The sequence below is a fragment of the Rhodamnia argentea genome, chromosome 1 (genome assembly GCF_020921035.1).
Source record: "Rhodamnia argentea isolate NSW1041297 chromosome 1, ASM2092103v1, whole genome shotgun sequence".
NCBI classification, from domain to species: domain Eukaryota; kingdom Viridiplantae; phylum Streptophyta; class Magnoliopsida; order Myrtales; family Myrtaceae; genus Rhodamnia; species Rhodamnia argentea.
In genome coordinates, this window is record NC_063150.1 from 14952960 (window position 1) to 14980929 (window position 27970).

The 27970-nt window shown below is 40.3% G+C and overlaps 3 protein-coding genes across 5 annotated transcripts; 2 read left to right on the plus strand and 1 right to left on the minus strand.

Moving 5' to 3' along the window:
- The first annotated feature begins 148 nt into the window (after window positions 1–148).
- On the plus strand, window positions 149–25872 carry LOC115753269 (heat stress transcription factor A-5). Of its 2 annotated transcripts, XM_030691812.2 has the most exons (4): window positions 149–548; window positions 4979–6228; window positions 13337–13346; window positions 25860–25872. In XM_030691812.2, the coding sequence occupies exons 1-2, from the start codon at window positions 324–326 to the stop codon at window positions 6206–6208; spliced, it is 1455 nt and encodes a 484-aa protein (XP_030547672.1). In that variant the 5' UTR covers window positions 149–323; the 3' UTR covers window positions 6209–6228; window positions 13337–13346; window positions 25860–25872. The 2 variants fall into 2 exon arrangements, with proteins under 2 accessions (XP_030547672.1, XP_030547671.1); XM_030691811.2 differs by lacking the exons at window positions 13337–13346; window positions 25860–25872 and having other exon boundaries at window positions 150–548; window positions 4979–6524.
- LOC115753273 (protein RALF-like 24) lies at window positions 9324–10282 on the plus strand. The gene has a single exon (XM_030691820.2). It carries the CDS (start codon window positions 9407–9409, stop codon window positions 9821–9823), a length of 417 nt encoding a protein of 138 aa, XP_030547680.1. The 5' UTR covers window positions 9324–9406; the 3' UTR covers window positions 9824–10282.
- Window positions 19806–27849, minus strand: LOC115753268 (adenosylhomocysteinase-like). Of its 2 annotated transcripts, XM_048270952.1 has the most exons (3): window positions 27829–27849; window positions 21466–22216; window positions 19806–20896 (listed from the first exon to the last, which is right to left on the minus strand). In XM_048270952.1, exons 2-3 carry the CDS (start codon window positions 22174–22176, stop codon window positions 20150–20152), a joined length of 1458 nt encoding a protein of 485 aa, XP_048126909.1. In that variant the 5' UTR covers window positions 22177–22216; window positions 27829–27849; the 3' UTR covers window positions 19806–20149. The 2 variants fall into 2 exon arrangements, with proteins under 2 accessions (XP_048126909.1, XP_030547670.1); XM_030691810.2 differs by lacking the exon at window positions 27829–27849 and having other exon boundaries at window positions 21466–22275.
- Between the last annotated feature and the right edge of the window lie 121 nt (window positions 27850–27970).

Consider the following 27970-nt stretch of genomic DNA (forward strand, 5'->3'; position numbering starts at 1 on the left):
TTTGGACAGGCGGCAATAAAGGTTATTGTTTGGTTGTTTATTACCAAATGACACGTTGGCCGAACCTTCAGTCCTTCTGGATTTTGTTTTTTTTTTTTTTTTTGGGGGACCTGCCAGGATTTGACAGTCCAAATTTCGTCGTCCGAAAAGTCAACACACGGTGTCTCCCCCAAAACCCTGACCTGGTCAAACCGGACTCTCCTCCTTCCCCAAAGCGGTGGATTCCATCTCGGTCTCTCTGTCTCTCTCTCTCGTTCTGCGCTTGATTCCAGAAAACCTCTCCAAATCGGTTCCACGGCCCTCCGGAACCGCCTCTCCCCGCAATGGACGCAGTGCCACCGGCCGGCGGCGGGGGAGGAGGCCCGGCGCCGTTCCTGCTGAAGACTTACGAGATGGTGGACGACGCGGGGACGGACGAGATTGTGGGCTGGAGCCCCAACAAGGCGAGCTTCATCGTGTGGAACCCCCCCGAGTTCGCTCGCCTCTTGCTTCCCACCTATTTCAAGCACAACAACTTCTCCAGCTTCATCAGGCAGCTTAACACCTATGTGAGTCGGCGGAATCTTCGTGTTTTGTTTTGAGTTTTCGTGCTCTCGTTTCGTGGGATTGATGCGTGTGTCGGCCGTTGTGCCGTGATTAATGGTGAATTTTTTTTGTTCTGACTTCCTGGGTGATGATTGTTGTCCTCTATTGGGCTTATGTCGCGGGGTTTTGCTTTCCTGTGCATGATATGAGGGCATCGAATCTCGTATCAGATTAAGACTTGGTGTTTCATATGAGCAGGAAGTTTCTGCAGTTCGCCTCTTCTTTTATCTGCTTTTGTCTTTCTTTCATGTGTTCTGCTTTTTTCTGATCAGTGATTCTTCTTGCATTGTGATTGAAAGGAATGTGAATTCTGCATCTTAAGCTCATATGCAACTTTTAAGGGTCTGTAATAACTCATCGTTTGCTGCATGAGTGCATGATGCCTACTTATGGATGAACTTTCTTTTAACTAATTCAGAAAATGTCTGAAAGTCTGCGAAAATGTCAGTGTTTTCTGTCTCTTGAGGTCATTTCTCAACGATTTATGATGATAAGCAATGTAATTGGTGGACCAATTTCCCATTCCTTTGCATTCCTCTTGTTTCATATTGATTCAGGGCTTTCTGGGAGCATATGCGACTGTTCCACTGATTATCACTTCATTTATGTATTAATAATAATGTATCTCGAGTCGAGCCTTTTGTCGCTGCCAATGTTACCTCGCTCCCTAGTGTTGCCGTCCTCAAAATGGTTGAGGCAAATAGGAAAGGCAACTCCATGAAAAATTATCATTTTGATGGATTATTGTGAGGTTTGGTTTGGTTCTTGGAAACATGATAAGAGACGTCACTTTGATTAATTTCTATATACTCTGATTGCTGGGAATAATTTTCTGTCTAATGTTGTAAGTAGACCTATGTATCATAACGGATTTTCTATTTCAAAGAGATCAAGACTTTCCACATGATAGCTATTGACCACGTGCTATGGTTGGTTTGGACGACTTAGCAATCAAATGAAGTTGGAAGCAACTTGCTAAATCCTGGTGTCTCCCTTTCTCAATGTTTCTTTTCTGTCATTGCTTTCTTTTCTTTTGATCCTTATACGTTTCCCTTTTTTAAGAACCACTATCTTGCATGATGTTTCACATCTATACGGGTACGATGCCAAGCTATGTATCTGGAATTCAGCTGTCAGTTTGGCATTAAGGCCAAGAATTCCTGCATCAATTTGGTGCTGGAGCATTCTTTCTTACATCATTTCATTCTTAGAGCTAGATCTTTCTAGGATTGGATATATGTCTAGTGAGCTCTAGCTAGTAGGCTAGATTTTTTGAGACCCTTAGTGTTTGCCCTTTCATGAAGGTTCACTTAATCATTTTTATGATAATTGCATATGCCTGTTGCCTATACATGGTGGTTATTTGCCTCCTTTAGTTTTGAGACTCGAAGTTTAGTGAGCTTGAAGGAAATACTTGGCTTGAAACAATGCAACTTGCTTGCTGGTTAGATTTGTTTGATTGATGGAGCTTTCATCTCTGTGTGCGGTTGCATGTATGAGTGAGGTTAAAATGACAGTGATCTTCTGGAGGCAGTGTTCTTCGCTATGCTTGGAACATGTTGATGGAGGCTTGTTAGGTCTACAAGAACTGCTTAAGACTAGAATTTGAATCAATCACTTCTCTCTTGGCCAATTTTATTCAGTTAAACCTCCTAGGTGGAAGGTAGAATATTTTGGGAGGCCATAGGAACTAGAGATGTACAAAGAAACCTACTAAACTGGAATGGTTTGTTAGGAATTGGATTGGGTTCTAGAGAGTAGAGGCTTAGTTTCAAGAAACAAAAATGGAGAAATTGGAAATAAAAAGTAGGTTGTACGCTTTGGGCTCTTATACAACCTCTACTGAAATATGATTTCAGCTTACCTATGATATCAAATGGTCATCTTTCTTCAAAATATATATGAGCATCTTTCTTGGGGGTTATGAAGCCAGAAAAGTTGGATTTGGAGTATAGGCATTGCTATAAGCTTGGTAATTGGGGATGAAAGCATTATTATAATTGTACTTTTATCTGTCTTTTATCTTCGTATTTTATTATACAATTGAGCTTTATGTTTATGTTTTTAACTTTCTCGGACCAATAAAAGAAAAATCACTTAGACAGATAACAGGGACTATTTTTTATGAATTGCTTTCATTTTTATATCAACTATGTTGGGAGCCACTAGCTAGTCAATACTGGAAAGATTGACCAAACAAAGTATAGGGCATCCTAGAACCTATCTAGTGGACATGCCAGGTTCCAGGGCACTTCTAGAAGTGAACAAGGTCAAGGTTGTTTCTGGCAGTGAATGCAGGATTCAAAATTGTTTTTAGTGCAGGGTTTTTGGTCCCTTTTTTTTTTTTTTTTTTTTTTTTTTTTTTGGGGGGGGTGTGGGGGTTGTGGTGGTGATCGTTGTTTAATGATCGGTCTACCAATGGTAAGACTACTCATTAAGTGGGTTTTAATGCTTACAAAATTAATGGTAAGATGTGTACAGAACATTCAGGACAGGGAAAAAAATCATAGCATATGGAACACAAAACAGAAATGTTTATCATCAACTTTGATAGAAAAGTACATTATAATGAACAAAGAGAAATTTTAATTGTGTCAGTTCACCAGTCAGAAAGGGTAAGAGGAAAATGAAAGATAAATGGAAAGAGAAAAATACTAAAGGCGGAAGATGAAAGGCAACGGAAGAGTGCAGTGGATTTTTGTTTTTGCTAGCTTTTTTTTTTTTTTTTTTTTATTCTCTCTGTCTCTCTCTCCTCTGCTGTCATCAGTTGCTTGAGTCATCCACCATACACGCACCTAAGGCTAATCATATGCTCTCTTCAGTGATCAGACTCAGAGGGGTTGTATGTGTGTGGGTGGGTTTTTCGCTTGTTTTTTTTTGGGTGGGGGAATGCAAGCCCTTAAAGATTTTTTGGCAGACACACTCAGTCTTTGTCCACTCTGTGTCTACGTACCTTGAGTAAAAAAATGAGTTTTCCAGGTTATATCTTATGAAGAAGTGCTCTGAGGTGATTCTCATGTCAATGTCCTACAAAAAGTTTGTTCAACCGGGGAAGTTCTCTAAATAGCAGGTGCCCACTGAGTTAAACTGCTTCTGAAGAAGGGAGAACGAAATTATAAGATGTTGGAATTTGACTTTAAGAAATCAATGTCATAGTGGAAATGAGAGTTTTATATGTTCGGATAACATGAAATGAGTTTAAGAGTGGGAGTTTTTCTGGCCTCAAATCTCCTGTATGGCTGAAAAGTGGCGTAGCTTCATTCATTTTATGGAGCAGTGTGGTGGAGAGTAGCTCAGTGTTCTAAATGTCGTGGACCGTCTTGTCTAGAGCACACGCTAGAGTTCTGTGGTTTTAATATTGCTGCAATTATCTTATGCTTTCTGCGAGAATGAAGATGAATTGGTCGGAAATTGCAGCGAGAGGAATCTTCATGTTGAATGGTTTTACATTTTTCATAGATGAGATGATGGCATAATGGAAGAGAACTTGCAAGGTTGAAGCGCCTAACGGCAAATTGGCAACACTTTTTGTTTGATATAGACTCCAACCCTCATGAGCTGCCTTTGCCTCATAAATAACTTGAAAGTTAAAACTTCCTTCGCTGGACATCCTTTAGGGTTAGTTCTTTCACTTGGCAAATTTAGCTTCTGACAGTCTGGCCAGCTCTAGATGGAGGCAGCTACAGATGCTATAATCAAATTCTTCAGAAAATCAGGTGCTAACTCACCTTTTCGATACCCACCGGTTGGTGGCCGCGCTGGTTTGCGCTCAGCTCCTTTCACGAGAGGTCCTGGGTTCAAAACTTCGTGGTGCCGGTGTCTTACCCGGGCACTGTGGTGGTGGGGTCCTGCAGTTGCCCCCGAGGACTAGTCGTGCTCCACCGCTGGTTTGACCGCAAGCTCGCCGGCCGTGCGGACACCTCGGTTATCAAAAAAAAAAAAAAAAACCTCACCTTTTCGATTTAGAACTAATAATGCGCTTCCTGTTGAATCTGGTACAGATACTGAATAATCATCAAGCTTTAGAGGATTTAGTCGCTTAATTTAAACTCGCTGCATGATCACAATGTCCTTTACTGATTCATCTGGTACTTTTATTTACTTTCCTTCGCTGTGGTGTTTTCTGGACTTCTTCAACTTTAGTGTGTTTTTACTTCGAGTTCTGCTCCAGGTACATAATTTTATGCCCTTTAATGGCACCTTTCTCAAACACAGGAATTAAATAAACAGAGAAGCTTCTTATTCAAATATAGTTTTTAACTGACCATCATTTATACGGTCTTGCTTGCACAATCATATCACAACTTGGGTGTGCTCTTATTGTGGTTGGATCAACAGCTGCTGGAAATCAAGGTTTCTAATATGCCTGCCTCATACTGAAAACCATATTCAGGGATTCCGAAAAATTGATCCTGAGCGATGGGAATTTGCTAATGAAGAGTTTGTGAAGGACAAAAAACATCTTCTCAAAAACATCCACCGCAGAAAGCCCATCCATAGCCATAGTCAACCTCAAGGTTCGATAGTGGACCCTGAAAGAGCAGCATATGAAGAAGAACTAGACAAGCTCAACCATGATAAAAGTGCCCTTGAAGCAAAGATTGTGAGGCTCAAGCAGCAGCAGTCTATTGGGAAGCTTCATATGGATGAACTTATCCAGCGAGTGGGAGGAATGGAACAGAGGCAGGAGGATTTGCTTGGATTCCTGGGAAAAGCTCTCCAGAATCCTAATTTCATCGAACATTTGACTCGGAAAATTGAGTCTCTGGATCTATCAGCATATAATAAAAAGAGAAGGCTTCCCCAAACTGATCATGGAAGGCCAGTGGCAGAGAACAGTGTGGATACTCATAGTAGCTCAAGACCGGAGCTTGGAAATATTTTCCCGCAAGATTTTTCAAATAAGCTGAGACTCGAGCTGTCACCTGCAGTTTCGGATATTAATATCGTTTCCAATAGCACACAGAGTTCACACGAAGATGGGGGAAGCCCGCAGAGAATTACATCAGAAAGTGACCCAAAAGATGCTCCAATGAGAACTGAGAGCCTTTTATGTGCACCTGAAGCATTAGAGCTTTCAGATACGGGGACTTCCTTCACGCTCAAGATGGATTCATCTGTGCAAAGGAAACCGCCAGTAGATGAAAGCCCAAGGATGCATTCATTGCCCATGAATCTAACTCCTGAAGAGGGAGATAACAATGTTTCATGCCTACTAAATCTAACTCTTGCATCTTCTCAGTTGCAAGTTGACCACAGTCAACAATTTAATCATTCGAATGTGTTAGGTCCAGAAATTAGCAAGTCTCCAGATGCGAGATCTAATGCCAGTACCACAGAATCTGGTTTTGGGGTTCTCCAGAAGAATAGGAATTCGGACGAAGAGCGTACAAATTCCTCCTCGTTGCCTGAGGCTCGAAACAACAATCAAACTACAGCTCCTGCTTTGGGTAGAGTAAACGATGTGTTTTGGGAGCAGTTTTTGACGGAAAGACCCGGATCTTCAGAGACTGAGGAGGCTAGTTCTAGTTACAGGGAAAACTCGTACAATGTGCATGATGATCGAAAACCAGGCCCTGGAATGTCCAGAAATTCTAAAAGCATGGAGCGGCTCACGCTGTGAGTCAAGCCGGAGCTGAAGATCAAATGACAGCTTTCTTTGGGCTTCTTATTGATCATCTTTGTGTATTGTACAACATGCTCCTGATATGATTGTTAGTCTGGATTTTGACAAATCACTCACTTGGTGCTACAATAAGGTCATAGAAAATAAAGTTACATACCCTGGTTCATTTTGGGGCATATGGTTCTATGTATGTATATACACACGCACCTTTTATCACGATGATGAGGTGCTTCTGGGACTATTTTTTCAACAGGACTCCCATGGGCTGACAAGGCACCAGATGTAATAACATAGTTTACGGCTAATTCTTGCTTAGTGTTCGTTGTCATACCATTTTTCGAACGTATGTCAATTTCATGTCATCGAAATGTACTTGTGGGAGAGAATACTGGGACCATCTCCTGCTTGTGACTTATGAGAAGGGAACTCCTCAGCTCTTGACACTCTTTAAGTGAGAATGGTGTAGAATGGTCTGGTTTTGCCTGCCTTGGATCACAGATGATGAAGGAACAAGTAGCTGGGCAACCACCGAAGGGAAACATGTGTGTTTTTGGTCGAGTTCTGATACCCCATGTCAAGTTAGCACGACTTTTGATATGTGATATGCTCCCAACACTGAGCAGAAGTAATTTAGCGTCTTGTTAACAGGTGCCCCAAGTCACCAGTAAAGCATGTTCAGTCTTCAAGGCAATGATTTCACACAATACAAGAAAAATTGTGTCAAATGTGTGAACTTTTCTTAATTGCTCGATGACAAGTGCAACAAAAACTTCTCATAAATTAAAATTCTAAATTTAAATAAAGAGGTACGTTTTATTCTAAGAAAGTTTAGCTCATTTTTGGTAAAATGATTTATCTTTAGTTTTTGGAGCTTCTAAATTTTCTTATTTACTTATACTTGTGATCATTTTGATTCCATAGTACTTCGGAAAGCTTACAGCATAAGTTGAAGGCCATAGTTCATTTAAAAAGGAAGAACTACCCATTCTCGAAACTTCGACACTTTTTGGGTCAAATGCTTGATCTTGTGTTTTGTAGGCCTTCCGAATAATGTAATTTACTTGTATTCTAATGGCTTTACGACACTTTTTACGACTAAAACTTCCCATAAATTTAAATTCTAAATCCAAATAAAGATGAGCAGTTGAAACACACGGACTATAACATAACAACCCCACATTAAAGTTATAATTAGACGATTCTTTTCACCCTCCCTTGTGCTTTGGTTGATTGGGAGAATAATGGGTTCCCAACATCCTACGACAAAATAAAAGATAAGAAATAGACAGCTCATCAACTATCCGCCAAATAAGTTTACACCAATTTCGTTCCGAATGTGAAAAGAGAAAAAAGAAGAAGGAAAAATCAAACTAAAAGTAGAGAAAAAAAATGTAAAAAAAAAGAGCTTTTATCAGGAGTGGGACCATTCGACCACGGCCTTTGTTTTATGGGTAGATTTGTAGTTGAAAATTTCTAAGTTCCAAAAGCATGCTAAAGTGGAACTTGAAAGGAATAATATGGTCAATTCAAGATGGTAGTAGTAGTAGTAGTTAATGTAATAAAAAAAAAATGGGATTGAAAAAGGGCGAGCCTTTAACAAATAACAAACAATTTTCATTTGTGATTTTAATAATACAAGAATAAACGGAATTACGCTTCAATTATATCTCATGAAAAGTTGTATTTGATTAAAAAAGAAAAAAAAAATTCCTCACTTATTCCCCATGCAACTATGGTAAACCAAAGCAAAGACGCAGTCCTCGAATAACTATTCCATTTTGCAAAACAAACTACGGAATAATCATTTCATTTTTATTCCTGCAATATTGTATTCTCATGAAATGTTGAAAGTTGCTCAATGCGTTAACTATATCGCGTATTTGATCTATTTAGGGATTTTAAAATAAGATTTGAAATCAAATATTATTGCGTACCTCGCTTATCCAAGATCGGTTGGGGACCATAAAAGTTCGAGTTCTTATTTGGGACAATGGCACAAATATTCTCCGAACTTAGGTTCTATATGCACTGTGATATCTAGATTTTTAATCTATTCAATTTGGTCATCGAACTTTAGCCTAGTATTTAAAGCGGTCACTAAACCTTTAAATTTGTTCAATGTAATCCCTGGGTTTTTTATACGGGTTCAAGGACCACGTTGCATACCGAGCTAAAGTTCAAGGGCCACGCTAAACACATTAAAAAGGGCATAATGACATCTCAAGTGATAATATTTGTATACGACGCTCACTTTGATGCCAAAATTGTTGGCCGACTCACTTAAGTGCCAAATCCAAGAACAAAATGATCACTTAAGTGCCAACGGCGAGAAATTCCGGCCAAAATAAATAGACAACATTTTTATTTAAAACAATTTAGTGACATATAATTTTTAATTCAAACAATTTACTGACATGGCTTTTTTTAAATGAAAAATCAATTTCACTTGTGCAAAGAGCACGATGTCGCTCGGTCGATGTGGCTGGGATGTCTTAAACTTGTAGCACTTTTTTTTTTTTGTCGAAACTTGGAGCACTTAAGTGATTACATTTTACAACTTATGGCACTTATATGATCACTTTCACAAAAAACTTGACACCCAAATTATCATAATTCACAATTTATGGCACCGAAAGTCACTCAGCAAAATTCATTAAACAGCATTGTTTGCGCTTTGGAAGCTAACTAGGATCTCCGACGAGTCACGTAGGATTAGTTAATTAATAAAAAATTGTCACGTATAATTTTCGGTCAAGGCTCATCGGAGTTGGCAATGAAATAATCATATTTTCAAAAAAAAAATCAAAACTCAAAGTGATCCAGAAAAGAATTTTAGCACTAAAGTGAGTGTTGTACATAAATATTATCACTTGAGATATTTTTCTTCTAATTAAAAAGTTCATGGATCAAATTTCATGTCGAGCCAAAGTTCAAGTACTATTTGCCAACTTATTTCTTTTGTTTTCAGCTTTTTCCATGTCGGGATAAAGATCTTTGCCCCTGAAGCTGTTGGCCAGTAAAGCAAGAGGAATGCAAATCATCCGTAGCCAAAAAGAGATCACGCTGTCTTGCATTGATGATGCCTTCCTCCAACTACCATTGGTAAAGAAAGCCTCTCTCTCTCTCTCTCTCGCTCTGCCATTAGCAAGAACACCACACAAACCACGAAAAGAAACCCAAGAAAACCAACCCAACATGCTTCGGATCAACTCCATCCTCAGCCCGAGAGCCACCACCTTGTCCCTAGCCCTCCTCCTTCTCTTCCTCCTCCACACCCACCTCGCCATTTGCAGTGCAATGCCAGTCCTGGGCGCTCACGCCATGAAAAGCGGCGAGATCGACGCAGCGCTGAAGCGGGCGTGCTCGCGGAGCATCGGGGACTGCTTGTCCGAGGCGGAGACGGTGGACTTGGAGGCCGAGGCCAGCCGGCGGGTGCTGCTGGCGCCGCAGAAGAAGTACATCAGCTACGAGACGCTGAGGCGGGACATGGTCCCCTGCACGACGGCCGGAGCGTCGTACTACAACTGCCACTCCGGGACGGCGAACCCGTACAACAGAGGCTGCGCGGTCATAACCTGGTGCGCGAGAAACATTAGGGACATCAAGACTTGAATGGGTTCGACTGGCTGCGTGGTGGGTCTGATCTCAGTGGGATGTAGTGGTAACGAAGTTTTTTCACTTGGTTTCTGTGCAACTGTTATTGCCTTTTGGGAGTGCTTATTGTGTGTCTGCAATGTGGTGCTGTTACTGTATATACACGGTCCCAATAGTGACTTGATCCGTGAAACGAAGAAGAAGCTGTGCTCTGGAAATCGAATTCTTTCGTTATTATGTATGATGCCTTGACAGAGGTTCCTTAAGCGCTTGTTAACATGGCCCTGTCTAGTATGTACACTACCAGTATCAATGATGTTGATTCTTTGCTGGAAATAACAAGATGCAGTCTCCTCTTGAAGGGCTTTTGACATCGAGATTTGGTGAATGATAGAAAGGGTTTTAGAACTCAAATCGTTGTATGTGTTTTGCCGCTGTAACCGTTTTCTTTTCAGTTTAAATGTGAAAATTCGTCAATGCTCTTCTTGTTGTGATTATTGACTTGCTTGCCATGAAAACTAACCCGAATTGGGATTCAAGTTTTTGGAGGCTTGATGCTAAACTTCTCTATGCATTCAGAGTTAGAATCGACAATGTGGTTCTCCCTAAGAATGCGTGATTGAAGTTGTACTATTTTCCCTGAAATTTAGCATGTATGGGGGTCCAAATTTGTCATTTTGACCAGCTGATATTCTTATCTTCATAAATTATTGGGTGACCAAGAATTTACAAGCTGTATATTAGAGAGTCAAGAAATGACTATTAAAGCACACAGCATCTCTAATTTCTCTTCCTCCGGAAGTAACAGAGTACATAAAAGTGGCGACAATCAAGCATTTGCTTGGCTTAGTGGTCACATTGTACAAGTATCAAATCGAGAGCTGGTTCAGTTTTTACTGCCTAGTGCTTACAATATCTCCTTGTTCATTAGCTTGGCAATTGAAAAACTTTTACATCACCGAAAAACTTTTACGTCACCGAAAAACTTTTACATCACCTTGATATAGTATGACCTTATCTATCATAATATTCTTCATTCTTCTACACACCAAATGCATGGCCACATCTAATCTAATAGTTATTTATATCACTGATTCTGAAGCTGGTGTTAGGGAAAATCGAAGTAGTATTGAACAGTCTTTTGTCAACATCCAGATGCTCATTTTGTGGATAGCTTTCACATGGGATCCAATTCATCAATTATCACATAGTTGACAATAAGAGGATGATAGGACAACAAATATTGAGTGCCCATTACGCTGAGTGCTGAGTGGGTTAGAGTCTCACTTACAAGTAACATGAGTTGAACAAGTTCTTGGATACACAGGAAGTTCAACGTCAACCACAAGCCATGCATGTTTGTGAGGAAACCAAAAATTCAAAATGAATGAATTGGTGATTTCGTTGGAAGGAATTTGAGGCCCATACTAAACATGAAAGGACTTCTGACAACATTTTGTTCTGTAAGTTTCTATGTTGTCGTGTACAAACCATGTGGGTTCATCAACAGGTGGTCTATTGCACTAGCCATGTCCATGTTCCCCTAGAAGAAAGAAGCAAAAGAGTAAAAGTATGAAAACGGAATACTATCAATTTAAGTAACCCATCAAATTCACAAGTCTTCTTTAAGAAAAAGAGTTTAATGCTCCGAGTCAATCATACATGCAACTTCATTGATCCAGCACTAGAAAGCCATGAAACTAGGCTTCACAGTGGTGGGGATAGAACCCCTTCCTGAAACAGCTTTCAGTAATTGCTCTAACAGATGTTCTTATGCTGCAATGGCTTGCTAGATCCCATTATAGTACTGGACACCAAAAAATAGAGAGAAAACATGGGGACATAGAAGAGGATCTGGCTGTGTCATCAGCTGGAGGAAAGATAAGAACATCAGATTCCTTGACTAGATAGATAGATAGAAAGATAGGTAGGGAGGGAGCGAGGGAGGGAGGGAGGAAGAGAGCAGGCCAGTGACTCTGGTGTTGTTTGGCAAGTAAGATTTCTTTCCATGGCTGCCTTCAGCAGGTGTGGATGTGGATAAGTGAGTTTATAGTGGCCAATGCATCGTTATTGCAATGCATGTGAATGAGCGTTTTGCGTACATCTGTTGCCATGGGAGTACTTGAGGACTTCCAAAGAAGCAAGAGACAATGATTTGGTCTTTCTTAGAAGTTAGATTCATTGTGGCAGCCAATTTGCGGATCAAGCATGATGCTTAGAAAAATCGTAGAAGACGAGAAAACCAGTGATCTTTGAAAACGACTATTTGTGGTTTTTTTTTTTTTTTTTTTGTATTTTACTGAGAACCATTAGTAAAATTTGAGAGAGAACCAAATTCATATTTGTGAAGTTCGCAGCTTGAGAGAACTAGTTACATGTTTGGAAGGCATTTTCATGAACTTAATTTGAGTTGCTATGCATATTCAGAGTGTCAAACAGGTGAGCGGAGAAATAAAATGCGATCAATGTACAAAACTCCTGATCATTTCAGAGCTCATGCGAACTCTTGATCAGTCCTGAAGATTGATGACTTGAGAGGGTGAACTCAAGTGGAACCATGGGGTAAGCTTTCTGATCATATTGCAACTTTAGGTCCTTGTTTCTACATGTTGGCTGACCTAGTGTATTGTCTACTCGAACAAGCTTAAGTTTCTTAGATAATGCAGTCGAAGGAGCTTCAGGGTCCTAGTTACATGTGCCCTTGAAAGCCTACCTATGTAATTCCCGATCTGCCTTAGGTAGACACGTAGTTGTAGAGCGATTAAGCCATGGCCCATGGATACGACTGTACTTTTGGTCCAATCTTCTCTAGTATCTCTACCACAAATGTTGGTCGTTTCATGTGTCCTTAAATGTCAACTCAAGACAAACAACTTCTAATTAATGGAGGAATACTTTGATCCGCTGACATACAAAACAAGTAGTTGAAAATCTCGGCAAAGGTTAGAAGATGTTCTGTTTGAACTTGTTTTTCCGTAGTAATGCATATAAGCTTGTTGTCAACTCGTACTCTTTGGAGACGAGGAAAACCTATTTCTTTTCTGTCAGTCAAAGGAAAACCTCCCATGCCCTTTTGTGTTTGTCGGGCATCTTCTTGGTTTCCTAATTGCCTAGTCCTAATGCTTTTTGAGCCGGATGATGGATATTGGCCCTGAAGGTGATGCATTCTTGGTAGTCACTTTGTATAGGATCATACATTTGGTCTCTGTTGTTTGCCTACCTGTGTATGGAAATACGTTAAGTAGCAATTGTATTACGAGCCATTTAAGTCTTCTTGTAACTATGTACCGGTCGATCGAACTACCTCATAGTGCACTCAATCTTGAAGAACTCAGTTCTAATCATGTCTAACATTTTCTTTTTCTTCTTCTTTTACTTTTTCCACATTTGAAATTCTGGTAACAAACATGAGCGTCTCAATGTGAAAGCCTAGCATTACAGAAAATTTCCTATTTGGCTAAGAATGCCATATAAGTAGCGACTTCCTTTGCCCTCCATCGGTATGCTTGTTCATCCTATTGTATCCCTGGATTCATTTTCCCTTTTTTTTTTCTCTGTTGGTGCTTCCAATGCTAAATTCATCGGTCCCCTTGCTTCGGCACCCGATTTAACATAAGATGTTCACTCCGGTATCTTACCGGGTGAGCTCCGAGATGATGAACCTCTTTGTTCTTGGAACAGAAGTTATGGTGAACCATGGCGACTAAACTTTGTATCATTTTGAGGAGACGGGACGGTTAGCTCTTGGAAGCACATGAACTAATTTGCAGGTGGTATCGTGGCTTTGAAGCTGATAAATAGAAGAAAAGAAGGGCGTTATAAGGTGTAAGGCTCCGATTGTTTCGCGAAAAATGAACAATTTGAATAATACCCTTGTAAAAGCGACTGCTCATATCACTTATAAAAATAAACGAACAACAAATATTTTCATTATCTACGAAAATGTTTAGACGTAAAATGTTGTCGATGATGAAAATATTTTCAAGTGGCTAATTATTTCAAACGATAGAAAAGCTCATCTTTAAGAAAATGTCTTTTAAATCTTTTAATTTTTCGCGAAACAAACGGATCATCTAAAATATTTGAGTTGGAATTTGATGTCAGATTAATATGTGAACGCACACGAGCCGTACCAATAATGGACACGCAGACTTTGATATCCTCCACTTTTGCTGGGAAAGGGAAAATTCCAAGTTTGGTGAAGTTTTTGGTTAGGTGAAGAGCCATAACGAGGAGAGCCCCCACTTTCAAGATGTGTTTGATTGTTGTGGCATCAATTTGTGCACCAAGAATCTCAAAATATCTTCGTTCTTAATACCAACACGAAGAGGACAACGACCCCTATGTCCTTTAGTGCGATTTAATCAATTTGATTGATTGTTGCTCATGGTCAGCACGGAAGTGATTTTGTTCGCTTAATAATAATAAAAAAAAAAAGCATCTAACGTTCAAAATAAGAAAATTATCTAAAAAATCTTAAACCTATTACATTTGTGCCAATTCAGTCTTAAATCTTTTAATTATGCTAATTTAGTCCTATACCTTTTGACAATTTTCCAATTCAGTCATGAACCTTTCAATTATGCGAATTTGGTCCTAAACCTTTAATGATTTGCCAAACTAGTCCTAAACCTTTTGTTGAATTGCCAATTTAGTTCTTCCAGCAAATTTCTCAAATAATAGATTTAGGACTAAAATAGCAAACCGTCAAAAGATTTAAGACTAAATTGGCAACAATTTAAAAAGTTTATGACTAAATTGACATTATTGAAATGTTTAGGATTGAATTGGCAAGTTGTCAAAAAACTTAGGATTGAATTAGCACAATTGAAAATTTTAAGACTACATTAGCACAAGTATAATAAGTTTAGGATTTTTTTTGGTAATTTTTCCCGATCTCAAAATTGAGTTGGTAACTACGGACGGCCGAAGTAGGTATCGGCCAATTTGAGAGAGACGTTTGGCTTTGTCAGGCATCGATCAAATAAGATATCTACTTTATAATTTTCGGACGCATGGAAACTATGCCAACTATGCCGTGATTAGCATAAGGTTTGATATGTACAAGACTGACATTGGTGCTTGTGACGATGTCAACATGGCAAAAGAGAAATAGAGGCCGGGATGCTCGACCCTAGACTCTTAAGATATGGATATAATGGCTAGACATGCGGCGCAGGCAGCTCGCACGCTTGTGGCAAAAGTGACCGGCATGATCCCGACTCGGCTAAAAGTCCGGCAAGAGTGCATCACGGTTAATTTCTGATTAAACGACATCCTTACAATATAGGAGTAAAGAAGATCATGGCTACACACATGGTAGAAGCGAATTGGCGTGGCGCAGCATCAGTTAGCATGATGTTAAACCAGTTAAAAGTCTAGGAGTGATGATATCATGGCCAAACATCCCAATGAAATTCAAACCTACAAAGAGATCATGATAAAGGGCAGGAAGATTCACACAAAATCTAGTCTCTGGTCCATTTCCTAGTCTTTGACAACAGCACATGTTGTTTTAGGAATTGGCACAGCCTCGTCTTTTTGTTTCAGTCATTGTTGGAATACATAAATATTAAATCACGCATTCTTCTACAAGCTTAAGCTTTTAAAATAATTGACTATGGTCTCATCAAATCTTTCATGGTATCAGAGTAAGAGATTTTGAGTTCAAACCTTTCCAGGCCCCTATTTATCTTCCCAATGAATATTTTCATGCTTAGTACTAGACAAAAGAGACCAAACTAAGCGTGAAGCTTAAGCTTTTAAAATAATTGATTGTGGTCCCATCAAATCTTTCTTCTGGGCGAGTATTGCTATAAGGAGGAACTGGGTTGAGCCGTAGACAGCTTCAACAAGTAGCTTAACTAGAGATAACTGCCACAGGATTTGGCGGCTTCACACCCTAGACTTCCTAATCCTAAGTTCTCACCTACCAAAATCCAAAGCACTTTTTTGAGCTTTGGATCCTATAGGATCTGATTCCGTGGTCATCTTTCTTTCTTTTTCCCATGTAAAGGCTCACACAACCACCGCATGGTCGGCCTAGTTGCTTAGATTTGATTCCCTAATCTATCATCGATCTCAAAAGATCTTGGTTAGTAGGACGGGCTTTAGCTTGGGTGTATCGCTAGTTTTGGGCTTCTCACTCACATTGAGGTGCGGCAAGGATGACAGACTGCGCAGTCGATAGTGGTGTGCAGCTCAATCTACAACATTAAATTGAACATTCTCCTACAAGCGACTTATATTTTGCCAACATGAGACACCTTTATAATTGATCAAAAAAGAAATGGAACACGTAATGTGTATAAAAAAAATGCAACAATTACTTAAACAAAAGAATTGTGTGATTTCAGTTAGTTTAGAATGTTAAATTAATTTTTTTGTTGGATGACCAAGATTTAATTTGAACACAAGATCAAACGAAAGACTTATGGGATAACATGATAGTCTTTGATGCTTCAATTTTGTCCATAAAGTGTATAGTTCGTGTCATTATCTTCTTATTTATGGCAGGAGTTTCTTGTGAAATTTTTCTGATAACAGTATGAGGTTTGAAGTTGCCTTTGAATTCGCTCCGCTAGGTTCCGTTTGTTTTATGAAAAATGAATAATTTGGAGAGCATTTTCCTAAAAATGATAGCTTGAAATAATAGATAATGCAAAATGTTCTCATTATTGAGAACAATTTATGTCTTAACATTATCGTGAATGCCGAAAAAGAATTTCGTTCATCGGTTTTAAAAGAAATACAAACAATCTTTTTTTTTTTTTTGAAAAATGTTGTTCAAGTCATTTGTTTTCCATGAAATAAGCGCACCCTTAGGGTGCATTTGTTTGGGGGAAAACTCATGTTAAGGAAAATACCTTTCAGGAAATCATTTTTCAAGAAAATAGTTAGTTTTTCTTTATTTAGTGACATGTGACTGAAAATATTCTATGGTATTTGAATTTTATTTGGAAAATGATTTCGATTATATAATTTTATCTTAGATAAAAAAATTCTAATTCAAAATTTTCTTTCTTTTTCCTTTCCTTTCTTCCTCCATTGCGACCAGCGGCGGTCATGGGCAAGCTCGAGACTCGCTAGATTTGACGGCTTGGCGAACCTTGAGCTTGCCGGCCTTGGGTTAGCACAAGCTCAAGGCTTGCCGGGTCCCAGCACGCTCGAGCTCACCGGTGGCCGCCGCCAACCGATCGCGGTGGAGGAAGAAGGAAAAAGAAAAAGAAAAAGAACAAAAAAAGAAAAAAGAAGAATAGAATAAGACATATGATATAATAACAAAATAAAATGTTAAAAAAATTGAGAGGAATAATTCCGGAAAGTGTTATGACATCTTTAGATTTAGAGATTCATTTTCCTAATTTTATGCATGAATTTTCCGTTGACTAAATCATATTTGGTGAACCAAATGGGTGAAAGTTGAAAACATTAATTCCCGAAAAACACTTTCATTCAAACAAACACATCCTTAGATTGAATTGGGATTATTTCACGTCGGAAGGTAGAACCTCAAGGTAGCTACTCATGGAAAATGAATCGGGTTGCATTCTGATTACGTAGTATCATCGTAAAATACACTGCATAGTTTCGAGATAACACAATGCATTCGATTATGTATCCTGCCAATTAGGCAATTACCATATAAGCAACGATAACGCCATTGACAAATTGAGTACCGACCAAGTGGAAGTACGAGTCTTTATTCAAATTCAGATCTCAAATGACAAAAGGTCGAAGTAATGCCACGATTCGTTGATTTCGTTGAATTGAATTCTCCTAAGGGTCATTGTCTTATGGTCGTACGTAAATTACTAAAATACACCGAATTAATGCTTCGCATTAACAATTATATAAGTACTTGGGCTTCGGAAATGTTGAAATATATAAGAGAAACAAGTAAGAATAACAAGGTGAAGATAGGGGTACACATTTTGTGAACGTTGTCCAAAATGGACATTTGGGCATGACATTTCAATGGATATGGCCATTACAGCAGTGGACATGATAAAAGAAAAAGAAAATGAACATTTTAGGGATTGATCTCCTTCCATTCTGATTAGTCTTACTCTACTTTACTCCCAAGTCCCAACCAAATAAATTGCTACCTAACATACTCTTCAATGTGGGGACGATAGTGGTCAAGCACAATATTGGATCAAGAGCAAAAATCACAACTTTACAGGATGAAATCTGTTGAACGGGTGCGATCTGTCATGTGTTAATCCAACGATGAAAAATCATAAGGACACTGTATTGAGTGAGGACTATAGCCTCACTCTTCTTCTATGGGTCAGTAGAAGTGACCGGTTCTAGTATGGCAGATTTTCCCTTTGAAATTGGGAATTGGACTAGAATGGCTGATTCCACAAACTTGGAACCGGCCAACCGGTTCTTGGATTCACTCGGGAACCGACCCACCTATTCCTATTCCGGTTCCTGGGTGGGCCTAGGAACCGGCCATGGGTATTCCTGCTTTGCATAATCAGTGACTCTAGTTCATATTCTCTCGTCAATGACCATCGCCGATCATTACCAGGATACATATAAAGCAAAGAACAAAGAAATAGAAGCACATTTCATACTCCACGACTGAGAAATAAACCCCAAATCGAGTTTAAAAATTAATCAAAAAGACTATCACGCACATCATGTCAATACGCTTCAAATTTACTCATTATTATGTCTCATTGACATTTCATCGAATAAGTTATGTGCAATCGGATGAAGAACAGATTATAGCTATTCCGAAATTAGATTCACAACTAGACTTGAGTCAAGTCAGTACAATGAAATAAATAATTTTGATGAGCAAGAAAGGAAATGGTGCTTGAAGAACCACTATGAGCGATTGAGAGTGAAAGAGAGCTCGAGACACTAAGATGGGTAATTGGGACAATTAGGCATAAGAGAGAGAGAGTATTGTGAGGCTTGAGGCGCGAGCCATAGGTCATTTTTGTGAGAAGAATGGATAATAAGAATCGATATTCACCGATTCCGATTTTTAGGGATCGGAAGCAATCAGAACCAACCGATTCGATATGATTCGGGGTAGTTTCCGACTCGGTGTGATCATTTTGCTCATCCCTATGGGTGAGAGTCTATGGTTCCTCTTGGACACCATGCCTGTAGATATTTTTACCATTAGATTGACAAAGTAGAAAATAACAATCATCCAGACCGAGATATGTTACCTTTCAATCCAACGGGGGAGGATTGTTAAGAGCATCGTGTCTGACCCACCTTCTATTATAGCTTTTTGTGAACACAAAGTTGAGAATAGTACTAGAGCACATGACACATGCGTGGAGAATTCATTTGTCTTTGGTACCCGTCGGCTCTCAATTATAAAATAAAATAAGAAGTGGGTGCAAAGGTTTTCAGCACCTCCCATTTCCTCGTGGGGCACATTCAATCAAAGTCTACAGTTCGATTAATTGTCGTAACGTCATCCTCAGTCCCCTGTCCTCACATGGAGGCCTTCCTTCCTTTTGGCTACAAGAACAATATTTGCAAAGAGAATCAGCGTACTTTCTTCCTTGGCAGTTTTGTTGTAGTGGTCTTATCATTCGACGAAGGTGTTTTCCCCGAATTTTGCAAGGCGCTTATTTCGAAAAATTTTAATGGACTTGAGAAATGCTACGTTTAAAATCCTTCTGATTCTGAACCAAGTTTATTTTGAAGATTCGCTTAGCATTTGTTGAAATTTCATTTCCTTTGCATTTTAATCTATGTAATGATGAACAAGCAACTCGAATTTCTTCAATGTTCAATGATTCATGAATGAAATCCGCAACTATACCGGAAGGAGAGATTGGAAACTCGAGCCGAGTAACACTACGGTCGAGTCGGGCTCAAAATCAAATCAATGTCAAGCCAATTTACTTGGCTCTACTCACTCACACCCTTCTGATTGCCAGAAGAAACCAAAAACAAAGGAAAGAAGATGCGGGGTTTGCCGCTTGTGAAGGGAGAAGATACTGAAGGTAGAAATGGATGGAAACAAAGCAGGATCGATCGGATTGGATCATATATTCTTTCTTCTTGTCAGCAGACACCCCAGGAAAAGAAAAAGAAAAAGAAGTCAGCCTTTCAGCTTAGAGATAAATGGCACAACACGTGCAGCAAAATTAAATTGCAGCACTTACAACATATAGTCTACAGGCCTTCCAAACTTTATTCATGGCCACCTTAGAACCTCTCATAGTCCCATCGATTTAACAGCTCACCTTCCTCCTCCAGAAAAACGTCCAACCCGAATAACAAGAATCCCACCATTCTACCGAGAAATCGAATTGAGAAAGAAATGGCGGAGCCGTCTGCAAAATCTTCGTGGGAACCAGCTTAATACCTATATTGAGCAGGCTTGTAGGGACCCTCAACAGGGACGTGAATGTAGTCAGCTTGTTCCTTGGTAAGCTTGGTGAGCCTAGCACCGAGCTTACCAAGGTGAAGAGCAGCCACCTTCTCATCCAGGTGCTTGGGCAAGACATAGACCTCCTTCTTATACTTGCCAGAGGACTTCTCCTTCCACAGTTCAAGCTGGGCAATCACCTGGTTCGTGAAGGAGCAGGACATCACGAAGCTAGGGTGGCCGGTGGCACAACCCAAGTTCATGAGGCGTCCCTCTGCCAAGACAATGATGCCCGACTTGGTGTCAGGGAAGACCCACCTGTCAGTTTGGGGCTTGATGGTGATGCGCTTCACACCAGGGAAGTTCTCCAGGCCGAGCATGTCAATCTCGTTATCAAAGTGACCGATGTTGCAGACGATGGCGTTGTTCTTCATCTTCCTCATGTGGTCGACCATGATGATGTCCTTGTTGCCGGTGGTGGTGACAAAGATGTCAGCCTCGGAGACAACATCCTCGAGGGTTCGGACCTGGAGGCCTTCCATGAGAGCTTGGAGAGCACAGATGGGATCGATCTCAGTCACAATGACACGAGCACCAGCCTGCTTGAGGGCAGCAGCGCAGCCCTTGCCCACGTCTCCGTATCCACAGACCACACCAACTTTACCAGCAATCATGACGTCGGTGGCCCTCATCAGACCGTCAGGGAGAGAGTGGCGGCAGCCATACAAGTTATCAAACTGTTTCAAGCAGGAACATTAGCTCAATGATTAGCTTTAGACAAACAAGAAGTAATTAGAACTACTCATCACTCTAATCAGACATCACTCGAATGATTAGTTTCTTTATAGCGAGTATAACACAGTTTACATATTGCCGAGGTGAATAACTACAGATGGACCCATCCTTCTACTAGCTCGCTAATTTACTTGGAACAGGTTACAAGAATCACTGAAGAGGCAGTCATGCCAATAAACTGCGATAACAAGATAAGTCTCAGATATTAATCAGCACACAGGATAAGAAAGAAGATCGTGGGTCTCTAAGTAAGTATAATGTACAACTTCTAATGCAGAGATAAGTCTCAGATCTTAGAGGTTCTTCCTCTTTTATCACACAGACATTTTATCAAACATGTTCTACGTTACTTTTTGTCAAGGGAAATGTACAGATCCATTGCAAAACAAGAGATTCAAGAACTCGAACGAATCAATCTCACGAAGTAGCACACAGGAGAGTATAGATCTACTAGATCTGAACCCACATAACCGAAAGGTACAAACGGAAACCCAGAAGAAAGAAACTGTACCTTGCTCTTGGTGACAGAGTCATTGACATTAATGGCAGGGAATAGCAGAGTCCCGTTGGCCTGCATCTGGTACAACCTCTTGACACCAGTAGTGGTCTCCTCCGAGACGCCGACAAGTCTCTGCTTCATCTTGTGATACCTCTTGGGATCGGTCTTCAACCCGTCCCTGATTATGGTCAGCACGATCTGGAACTCGGCGTTGTCGGTGGACGCCGGGTCGGGGAGCTTCCCGGTCTTCTCGTATACCTCCTCGGCCTTGACCCCCTCGTGGATGAGGAGGGTGGCGTCGCCTCCGTCGTCGACGATGAGGTCGGGGCCGCCGCCGGGGCCCCAGTCGAGGGCCCGCTCGGTGCACCACCAGTACTCCTGGAGGGTCTCGCCCTTCCAGGCGAAGACGGCGGCGGAGTCGCGGGCGATGGCGGCGGCGGCGTGGTCCTGGGTGGAGAAGATGTTACAGGAGCACCAGCGGACCTCAGCGCCGAGGGCGGAGAGGGTCTCGATGAGGACGGCGGTCTGGATGGTCATGTGGAGGGAGCCGGTGATCCTGGCGCCCTTGAAGGGCTGCGAGGGGCCGAACTCGGATCGGCAGGCCATGAGGCCGGGCATCTCGACCTCCGCGAGCTCGATCTCGAGGCGGCCGAAGTCGGCCTGCGACATGTCCTTGACCTTGTACTGGCGGCCGCTGGTGGTCTTCTCCACGGACAACGCCATTTTCCTCCTCAGTCTTCCTGTTGTCTGAAACACAAACCGCCGAAAGAGAGAGACAGAGGGGGAGGAGAAATGGCGTGAGTGAGCGAAGAAAGAGGACGAGGATGAGGGTTTATAAAGAGCTTTGAAAGGAGGGATGGACGGTCAGGATTGGAGTTGGGAGTTGGTGGGATCTGGTAAAAAAAAAAGGAGTTGGGGCCGGCAAAATGTCCGCCGCCACCGGTGACGAGGTTGGTTGATTCCGGTGACTTTGGGCCGTCGGAAAAACTTGCTCCGATTCTGTTTCATTGAGAAGCATTCCGACGAGGTTAACGAACCCGATTGGCACACTGCGGGACGTTTGGGGAGGATATAGATAGCGCCTAGGTCATTCATGTGACGATACGAATTGTGCGACCAAAAATAAAAATTAGCGTGTCAAAAATTTCGTAAGGTAAGGTGCTCACTTTAACTTAAGTGCCTTTAACAAAAGTTTCCAATCTCAATTTGGGTTTCGACGTAATAAATTTTTTTCAATCCATTTTGCCGATTTGAGTTTCGGCCCAAATTTGGCTGAGTTAATGAATTCTTGTTTACATATTTGCTGCAAATCCCGTCGATTCCTTACTCGAATTCACTTCCACGATTTCACGGCCAGCTCATTCCATGGGTAGTAACTATTAAAGTCTTGATTCATTTCCTCAATTTCCCTCTTTCCAACGCCTCGCTCAATCTCTTGCCGATCTTGCCTCTTGCCTGCCATACTTTCGAATAAAAAATGTTTTATGGTTTTATGCTGCCCGTGATCTCTTTTCGCGATTTTGCCGCCTCAAATCTCTCGAAACTTTCCTGTTACAGATTTCAAATAGAATCTCTTAAGTTGACATTTTAGATAGACATGGCCATGGGCCGTGAAACGCCGGTTCCGATTCATGAATCGACGGTTCCGGTTCGTGGCCATGATTGAACCAGAATTGGCCCTTGAAGCGGCGGTCTCGGTTCCGGGCCGGCTCAAGGGCCGGTTGCGGTTCCGAATTGAAAATCTAATTTTAAATAATAAATTATGAAATAAAAAAAATAAATAATAAATTATAATCAAATTTGTTGGGGGGGGGAAAAGGGAGAGAGAAGGAGCTTGAATTTAATGAATTATTATTAAACGCCTACATATTTTCTTGGGATAGAAGAATCAAAGCTCATGTAATTCTTTTACCTTTGATAACCCCAACTTAACTCATTGTCAATCGTTGCTACTCATTGTGGTACCCATGGTGGTGGTATCTTCACTATCATCATTGAAGAATTCATTGTCTCGATCCAACTTTTGTAGTCGAAATTTAGCCTTTGTTCAATCATGGACACAAGCTTGAGCCTCCACAAGCATCCGATTTAATCTTGAATGGCGGTCGTCCAAAATTAATCCTCTAGCGCTAAATGTTCGTTCAATTGCAATTGTTAAAGAAAGGGTTGCTAACATCTGTCTTGCGATGAGAGCGAGGACTATGAATTGGGTTGAATAAGTCTTTTACCATTCCAGAATTTTGAAATCTATGATGTGTTCGGAATCACGGAACTCAAAAGCAATGGTTAAATAATTTTCTAATTCGAAAATATTACCCGTTGTTCGCTTTTGTCTTTTTTGCCTACTAATGAGCATATTATACCCTCTACTAAATCTACCACTCTCTTTCCTTTGTGAGGTGCTAGGTTGAGAAGATGTACTATCACCTAAACCATATTTACTACAAAATTCATTATATAATACTACTATGGTGTCTTTAACCTCTACTTATATAGTTTTAATATCTCTTGTTTCATTCAAATGTAAATAATAATAATAATAATCATTCGGATAATCATACAAACCATTTAATTTAGTGCGTGGATCGAAAATAATAGCAATCAAATAAATAAGAGGAATGTATGCATAATAATGCAGCCATTTTGCTTTCATTGCTGTAATAGTTGGAGTTAATTGAACATCTTTTTCATATTTACAAAAAATACCAGCAATATTAACACATTTTATTAAAAATAAATGCGTAGTTGGATAATAAACATCGGATAAAGTATAAGTTGTATCATCGAAAACTTTCAAAAAATCCAAATTTTTTTTGCAAACAACCCAATCTTGCGGAAGTAAAGTAATTTCGGAAACATTATTTGAAATAAACGTACATAATAAATCTTTATAAGCAAAAAAATTAATGAAGCAACTTATAGGTAGAATTCTAACGAGTCGGAACATCTTTTGGAATTTTTTTTTATTTTTGCCCATGTGATTTACAAAATCTGCCTAATTCTTTCATAACTTGGGGACGACTTCATAAAAATTTAATTGATTTATTTATTGGGGTGAGAAAAGCCTCAAGAGTTTGTAAACCATCTTGTATACATAAATTTAAAATATAGCAAGCACATCTAATGTGAAAAAATTATCCGCCAAAAGAGGATTTACAAATATTTTCTAAATCGGGAATGGAAGCGCTATTTGACGCGGCATTATCGAAATCAACTGAAAAAACTTTATTAATCAAATTATATTCTTTTAAAACTTGCCTAATTATTCTATAAATATTATTGGCCGTATGTCCTTCATCAAACACTCAAAATGCAAGTACTCTTTTTTGAATGTTCCAATCGTCACATATATAATGACATATGATATCCATATGAGAATCAATTTGCCAAGGATCACTCCAAATGTCACTACCTATATGCACACGTCCATTGAAATCAGTAAAATTTTTTTGCAAAGCTTTTTTTTTGTTTTTTATAAACCCTAAAAAGTTCGCGTTTAAGAATAGTTCTCGAAACAAGTTTTGCTTGCGGAGTACATGCGGTGTTGATCAAAAAATTCAAACCAAAATTTTCACTAGTGGTAAAAGATTGAGCTAATGTTTCCTTATAAAGTTCATCACTATAACAAAATAAAAGAGAAATGTTAGGATTGGCGTACCAGAAATTTGTTGTTGCCTAGTATCGATCCCTACTTGCGTTGCATTTTTTTGGGTCGGATGCCGACGGTATGCTCCATAGCTGTCTCCTTTATTAAAATTATATGATTTCGTACAATATTTATAGTTTATCTTATATTTGTCTTTGCTTACATGTATCTTGTCGAAATGTTGCCATAAGTTAGATATACTCTTTCGGGCCTACCGTTCTGGCTCTTTTGCTGTCAACTTTTCTTCGACGCCTGTAGGAGGATGAAAACTTTCTTGCCTTGGGACGTGCTCGATGTTAGGAACATAGTTGATATTATCATCATCGTCTACCCAACATATAAACTCACAAAGATCATATTGATCATGAGGTTGAGGATAATCGGATTCCCCCATCCCCATTGGCATTTGGCTCTTTCCCTTGTCACAAGTTCCTCTTCCACTTGCCATTTTTGTCAAAAAATTGAGCGGAAAGCCGATTCAGAAAATTGACAGAATTGAGTCGAGATTGAGTGGATTGAGAGAATTTGAGAGAATTGAGAGAATTTGAGAGAAATTGTGAAAAAAAAGAAAGGGGAGTAATGGTATTTATAAGAAATACAAGAAGGAAAAAAAAAAAAAAAGGAGGGAGTATAATTGCAATGGCCATAAGGGGGAAAGAACCATTTTTTTGGGAAGTTCAGAATAGGCTTGTGAGGGGCCGGGCCGGTTCTGGTTCGGAACCTCCAGTCCCAGTCAACGGGCTGGTTTCGGTTATTCCACAGCCCAAACCGGCCCATGGCCATGTCTAGTTTTAGAGAACCATGGCAGAATAGAGCCGCTCCTCTGTTGCTCCAAGACAACAAATGGCGACTGTCTGCAGTAATTCCAGCGATTTGAAGACGGTGAGGAAAGCCCCTCACCGGTAGTTGATGCCGGTGAACGAGTTTCGGGCGAACGCCAAACTCTTCAAGCCTTCTTCCTGAAAATAGAGTGAAAACGGGAGGAACTGTCGCCGCCGGCCAACGAAGGCGGTGAACAGAAGGCGGCGTCGGTCCATAGCCGACCTAAGATATTGTCGACTGGTGTGGGTCAATAATTGTTGCCCATGTCTACTCATGGCCAGTTGGGTGATTCCTTCGGGAGAATGTCCAAGGCAGTGTGGTGATCGATGGTGACTGTGCGTGGGATGGCAATGGTTGTGCATAGGGTGATAGTGGTTGAGAGTTTTTTCTCAATGGAGGGGTGATGTATGGCGGGTAGCGAATGGCTGATGGTGGTGTCATTCGGTGGCAAGCGATGGCGGCTTGGAGGAGTGGTGCGATGTCATTTCAAGACAACCCAGCCACATCAGACTATTTTATTTTTTAAAAAAATGCCAACTCATATTATGTTTTTAATTATAAAAGCCACGTAATATTTTTGGTCATAATTTTTCACTATAAGCAATGATTTTTGGCAATAAAGTATTTGCCGTACGAAACTTTTAACACTACTACCATTCTTCCTCCTAACTTGTGCATGAACACAAAAACTGAAGTTTATTTTGAGTCCATTTGGGAATTGCTTTTTCAAGGAGCTTTGGGCTTTAATGTCCTTTAGGCAAATGCAAGCACTGTTTGACAAATGTTTTGGAAAATTTTTGGAGTGATGCAATTTCATTTCCAAAAGCCTTTAACCCAAGGCACGTTTAGAGGTATTTTGGGTTTTGAGCATTTTTGGAATACTTATATATATATATACACATGCGCGCGCGCGACCTAGGCTCGCCAGCTACTTATAAACTATGCACTTCTATTTTAATATGATATTATATATTATTAAAGGTGCGTGCCGAAGACTAATAAACAATTAGGCCATGATAGTTGCAACCACCTATCAATCACACGCGCGTAAAAATGAGGTTATAGCGTGCTTGGGTTACCTTTATTATATACCCCGTCACAATACATTTAACATTTTCACATGAACATCACAAAGTTAAGCACATAAGACCTAGACATTTACACATCAAACATTGACGACATCGATTACCTGACTCTCAACGCATTGAAATGATATGCTTATGCAATGCAATTCATTTCATTGTCGGCATTCTCATCGACGGCACAAAATGGATTCAATTTTTAAAGACAAGCACCGCCATAATCATAAGTATCTTGGCCTTTCATTTCCACAAAGCACAATCAAGCATATAGTTCAGAACCTACACAGGTAGAATAACGTAATCGCATTACGCATGACTTCAGGACCGAACTTTACTCTTCGTCTGAATCGAGCTTGATTAAAACCAATAGCCTCGTCTCATAACTCAAATCCACCATTCGTACATGTCGAGACTAACTCGACTTACTCAGATGAAGGTCAATCAATTCAAAATATGCGTAACATGATCCGACAATGTACACACTCAAAATTAACCTCTAGAAGCTACGCGAGTTAGAAATTTACTCGCCTTAGTCCTCACACGGATGAAGACCACCACGGATTGTTGCACCATTTGAGCTTGTTCTTCGCTTGACCTCAACTTCGAACAAGAACAGAGAAGAACGATGCCGGTGAGATGGAATCCGAGAGCTTGAGCGGCGGCGTTCGAATGAGCACATGAAGGTGTGAGCTCGTGGACTTGATGGCAACAACGATCGAGCGAGGCGATGAGGGCTTGATCTTTAAGAATGAAATGCCGAGTGATCGGCGTGCGGCAAGGTGAGCTCCACAATGCTTGGCCGAAGAAGATGAAGGAGATGAAGAACGAGAGAGAGAGAGAGAGAGAGAGATGGAGCTCGGTCAGGTTGTCCACAAAGAAGTGATGACGAATGAAGAAGAAGATGAGAACTAGAGAGAGGAGAGGGCGGTGGAAGAGAATGGGGCAGTAACACATGGGGGGAGGCGTA